Below are 6,000 nucleotides of genomic sequence, written 5' to 3'. Positions count from 1 at the left end.
TGAAGTAAGTGACTCATTCAATGAAGTAACAGACATGTAGCTTTGCCATGAAAAGTGATGTAACAGTGCATAGACTCACTCTTCATCACTGGCAGGTAGACACTTCAGTATGCTAAAAGACAAGTCCAGCTGATCAAACCTGTAAAAGCACAATAATAACAATATTGGATAACGTCTTTCTGATATCTACATAATCGAGGGCCATGCACCGTAATGATCTTAATTATTGAGATGTCACACAGTAATACATGTACGTGTGTATTGCGTGGTATGGGGAATTTTGAATGAAAGGACACAATAGTTCAAGGAAAAGTGAGTAAAAGGAGAAATGACACAAAAATAAAACAACACTTTGAAAGCAAAAGTATTACAAAAAAAGGACTCAGTCTATAGAATTAGAAGAGGGATAGATATTTTGATAAATGTAGTCAATTATAGAATGCAAAAAATTTGGCACTTGATTAGTGCTTGTGTAAGCCTTACAAAAATGACAATGATAAAGACAAAAGACAACGATAATGGGGATAATAATATTACTATTAATACATGTAGTAACAAGCAATATTTGCCCAATATTGAAAACAGAAGTGAAAATGATGACATACCTCTTGGTGATGTAAATGCAATCCAAAGCCAGCTTCGTGAGTTGCGCAACATCTGCTATGATTGGTTCCTTGATCTGTGACAATTAAGGATCAAAGAACACTAATTGGTTCATCATACAGGACAGAGATAATGGAAGTGTTCCAGGCCATGATGAAGAAGGTAATTACCACCAAAACAAAAGGTATAGGCTTTACCAGTCTTGGTATTATTGATGCCATATGCCATAAAACAGCTGGCTTTAATTTAAACCTTGTTTTTGAAAATACCTTTCTTTCCAAAAAAAAAAGGGTGGTAAAGACAGTGGAATAATTCCAGAATACTGGCAGCAGCACTAAGTTCTGAAAAACCTACAATCCTGGTCAAAACTGTTGGGACAATTCACGCTTTTCCCCTTCCCCCCATTACAACGTTTATTTTTCACGGTCTCCAAAATCAAGTTCCGTTCATTGATTGCTGGCATGTTTCAACATTGTCTGGGGGGGAGGGGTGCGCGAAAAAGGCAGCAAAAGAAAAACACACGTTGCTCTTTAATAATAATAATAATCAGTTTAATTCCTCTTTTTGTAGCTTAACAGCTAAATTACAAAAGTGGTCAGAGTACTAATCATATATAAACATTATCAGGAAACATTTTACTAGAAATATCTATATGTACATCCTGTGCCCAAAGTTCAGGAGTTGCCATAAAGCCATTATGGTGACAACCGGGAGGGCACATTGTATACATATTGTATATTACGCACACTGTTCATACAGTTTGAGCACTCTCTGGATTGGCTGGAGAGCCTCATAATAGGTGTTCACTATTGGCATAATGCTTCGCTCACTGCTTGCAGTTTGAGCACTCTTGTGACTCCACAATGCAATCCAACAATGTGTAACCGTACATCCTGTGCCCAAGTTCAGGAGTTGCCATAAAGCCATAATGGTGACAACCGGGAGGGCACATTGTATACATATTGTATGTACAATGTAATAAATTTGTCGAGACGGTTAGTAGAGGCCATGGTGAGATCCTCTCTGATGGCGCCTAAACATAGATTGTATCCATGGGACACAGTTGTGCGCTGTGACAGCAAGTTAGCAAGGACACCGGTGTCCCGAACTCTCTGGATAAACTTCCGATCCGAGAGAGTACGAAGACCACAGTGCACAAGTGCATCCCTGTGGGGAAGCCCAGGAAAGATTATCCCTAAGGCTTTTTTCTGCAGACCCTCAATTAGGAGGCTAAGATATTCCGGCAAATTTGCCCAAACTGGGGAGGCATACTCCAACACTGAACAGATCAGCCTGGAGTACAGCAGAACTAAATCCCCTTCCATCACACCTGACTTCTTCAAACAATGCGGTCTGTACAGGCATTTGCGCGCTCTCTGAACAATGTACTCGCAGTGCGTGCTCCAGCATAAATTATCAGTAACATACACACCAAGCAACTTATATGTGTGGACGCGCTCAATTTCAGACCCAGAAAGCTGCAAAGGAGGAGGATGGTGCGGCTTGTAGTGTAAGAAATCAATAAACATCTCCTTGCACTTCAATGGGTTGAGGGGCATGCCATGCTCACTAGCATATGTGCAAATATCTCTTGCAATGAACGGCAGAAAACTGGTGGAACACCTAGGTATAACCTCTCCTCTGCTCATTATAGCGATGGAAGCATGTACAGTAAATTCTCTACTTTCCGCTCAAAATGTGACAAGTGTCCTGAAGTGTTTTGACCCGGATTGTAGTTCTCATGAAAATGTTTGCAAACCTCTGATAATAAAAAAGGTAAAATTAGTAAATTCACTAGCATCACACAAATATTATGCCGTTCTGTACTCTATCCCTGATTATAAAGAAACTACATGTAAGGCAAAGATAAAGTGCAATTCAGAGGATGGATGTCCACCATACTAGCCAATAGGGAAAACAATCCCATTTCACCTAGGCAGAGGACAAACAGTTGGAAAGTTATTGAGAGGCTGAAAAGTCAAACCATTTTTTTTCACAACTTTCATAACTTTCGTAAGTGAAGTCTGAAAATTTCACTTTGAATTTGTTGTCTTAGAGGTGGTAAGAAATGACAAACCTGGCCCAAAATATGGACTTCAATGAACCAGCTTTGTGTGAAAAAGTCAACCGCCTTTTTACATTCCATTATTTTCTTCATTTCATGGGTTGTCTTTTTGTGGTGCTGCTCAATTGAGCACGACCCATAAAGACTCATGCTAAGAACCAAACAATCATCACCCACACCCATACTGAAAGACTGCTTTTTGCTAACCTCTGAACCAAAATTAAAAAAAAAAAAAGATTTTGGCTCTGGCCTTCCTCAGTGAAATACACTGGGTTATCCAGTCAAGAAATTTGGAGTTTATTTACAGTAAAATATTTGTGTGTAGGTAGATGTAACCTTGGCTGAATAGCTTCCCCAGAGACCCAATCATAACAGAGAGCTTAAGCTTGTAGCTCACCTCAGGTCTAGAGTTTTCAAACACTTTTAAGACATATGTTAGGTCAGTCTAAAGGGAAATAAAAGAAAATAATCTTATGAAACCTTTTGATGTAAACTGTTATATTCAGGTCATTATTATTCCACTATTACGCCATTTTACCATATTTGGTCAAGAGAACGCTCCAAAATATGATACATGTCTGGTAATACACTGTAGTGTCCTGGTTTGACCGGTTTACAACAGAGCAAATATGGATGGAACAGGAGTTTTTCAATGAAAGAAATTGTTTTCAACATGATGCAAAGAATGAGGATTTAGAGAATTTGGTTTGTGATCGCTTGTCACTCGTCATTTCGTTTATCCAATCAAACAAGGACATTTGCCTGGCTTCTGTGCAGTTTACATCGTTTGTATACGCCCTCAAGGACAGATCACGCAGCAAATAAAAATGGAAGCAAAATAACACATTTTTGGAGTGGAATAATAAATCTCTTATTCAATGGTTTAACATATAATAGTCATGGACATTTTGCTCATTGCTCGTACTTTTCCTTGTCCTGGCGGGGCTCGCAAAAATACTACGCAACTAGCAAAATATCTGTGAGTATTACATGTATATGTTAAACCATCGTATAAGATGTATGCATAGTCAGGAAGCAAAAAAAAATTATTTTGTTTGGAAGTTGTTCCATAATTTTAGAGGAAACAACAAAAAAAGTAAACAATAATAATAATAATAATAATAATAATGATAATGATAATGATAACATGACAGGACAATCATTTCCAGGTATTAATTACCTTAGCAACATCAGTTAAATACTGGTGAATTAGGTTCACTTGAGATTTCTTCTTGTGCTTTCCTAGGCGGTGCAAGAATGGGACCACCCAGCACTTGAAGTCACCAATGAAAGAATCTTCTGTGGACTAAATAAAAAGTGGAAGTATTAACTAAGACCACAATTTGATTGTTTTTTTTAAATAATCGAGATGTCTCACAAAACTACTGTAAAAGCTTACTTAAGGACCCCAATAAAGCGAGGCTCATTTTTTCATGCATGTTCATGTAGTAATGTCCAATCAAGCATGAAAGCCGGCTATTGTTCATGCCTGTTTGGTTTGGTAAGGAAGTATTACATATACAGTATTCTGAAAAACAGTACTGGTTAGTAACTGATTTTAGGAATGTGCTGGCACTTAAGTGTCCTATCACATAATCAAAAAACTAATACATACAAAATATGTAACTACATGTATATAGTCAGCTGAAGTGATTTTTAGTAAAGTAGCATTTAGATTATAACCAAGGGGGAAACAGCATCTTACATTATTCAAATATTTGACAGTTAGAAAGAAAGGATGAACATTTCAACTCCCTGGCAAATGATAAAAATACCGGTATTTATTATATAATATTTAGTGGTATACCGAGTGATAAAAACGCTATCCTGCCAGTGATGATATCATTTTTAGCCACATATGTGTGATATAATTTTTGACCTATCAACTCGCAGTATTTTTGCAAGCTGTTGAGCGCTCGTGACAGCATGTGATTTTGATTTTCTGTTGTTTGCTGGTCTTTTCCGAGTTTTTGCATTGGTATTTTTGTGAGTCAAAAAAGTCTAGTATATTCTAAAATGGAAGCCAGCAGGATAGTAGTATACCAGCTCATTTTTCAACATAATTTGGTGTTTAATAATAAAACTGTTTTAATGATTTGTGTTGGTGTTTAATAATACAACTGTTTTAATAATTTGTGTTGGTATTTTAATGAAATTCCAATTCAATTTAATCTTTATATTTTTCAAAAAATACAAATAATAAATTCAAATGCTAAATTAAGATCTAAATATAATTGAAATCCAATACCTATTCAACAAAGTATCAAAATAGCTTGCTGGCACAGCGGATGAGCAAGTGTTATTTAAGACAAGTGATGGAGCTTGCTACTGTATTTTATTTCAAATTTTATTTAGATCTTAATTTTGTATTGGTGATATGCTAAACAAAGAACAAAAAACAAATCTATAAATTTAACAGCAGCCTAAATATAACTTAAAACATGAATCACAAACAAAGAAACAAATAATAAATCCAATACTGCAATCCAATATTTGCATAATTAAATGGAAGAATCACAAAGTATGACGAAAGGGATTTTCCCATGATTTTAACCAATCACAAACTTCACATTTTTTATGAGTAAACTTTGTAAGTAGACGTTGTCAGTAAAGTTTAAATGTGTTTAAATATTTGCATAATCAAATGAAAACAGGAAAGAATCATCATAGCGTGGAAGGGACTTTCCCGAGGAAATTAGTCATGAGGAAGTCATATGGTTTTTTCGACCAATCACAACTTTCAATTTTTTTACCAAAATTGTTTCCCAAATGAATTTTATTTCCAAATTGGTTTCTATTTTGGAAGTGACTTTGGAAGATGCGTGAATCACAAGAATAGTTAATACAGCAACCGATTGAACTCTTTAGATTTTGTAGTGTCCATACACTGTAAGTGTAAGTTGTTAATCCACTAATATGAATGTAACTTTTGTTATCCAAAGCAAGACAATTAAACTTTGTTTAACTCATAGCTTGCAAGTTGATGACTGTTGCTTCGGATCGTTTTTATGGTATGATGCATTTGTTTGTTATTAAATAGTGTTTGTTTGTAGTCTGTATGCTTGATTTTTTTTATTACAATCATTTTGATCCGCTTAGCTTTACAGCTATTATCATTGTCTTTTATATATGAATATATTTTAGATCGTAAGCCGATGAATTACCGGTAGGTGATTGGAATAGCAGAAGCTTCATCTTTAAACTTTCCTATAACTTTCTTATTAGCTTTATTATAGAATGGACTGTTTTCAGGATAATTTCTATTGTCGAATTTATGTTTATCATGCCAAACGTCTTGATACACATCATTGGTTTCAATTCCATAACACAAA

The 6,000-nt window shown here is 35.6% G+C and overlaps 1 protein-coding gene across 1 annotated transcript in view; it reads right to left on the bottom strand.

Annotated features, from left to right (window-relative positions):
- The window catches only part of LOC137992656 (NBAS subunit of NRZ tethering complex-like), a 155,269-nt gene that overhangs the window by 57,962 nt on the left and 91,307 nt on the right, over positions 1 to 6,000 (bottom strand). Inside the window, exons 31-34 of the mRNA XM_068838132.1 lie at positions 3,849 to 3,974; positions 3,066 to 3,113; positions 606 to 679; positions 80 to 139 (exon numbers count right to left, since the gene is read on the bottom strand). Coding sequence (XP_068694233.1) covers positions 80 to 139; positions 606 to 679; positions 3,066 to 3,113; positions 3,849 to 3,974 — 308 coding nt within the window. The remainder of the gene's footprint in view (positions 1 to 79; positions 140 to 605; positions 680 to 3,065; positions 3,114 to 3,848; positions 3,975 to 6,000) is intronic.

The sequence above is a fragment of the Montipora foliosa genome, chromosome 2 (assembly GCF_036669935.1).
Source record: "Montipora foliosa isolate CH-2021 chromosome 2, ASM3666993v2, whole genome shotgun sequence".
Lineage (NCBI taxonomy): Eukaryota > Metazoa > Cnidaria > Anthozoa > Scleractinia > Acroporidae > Montipora > Montipora foliosa.
Note: the sequence above shows the minus strand (reverse complement) of the source record. Positions and strands in the feature narration are given on the sequence as shown.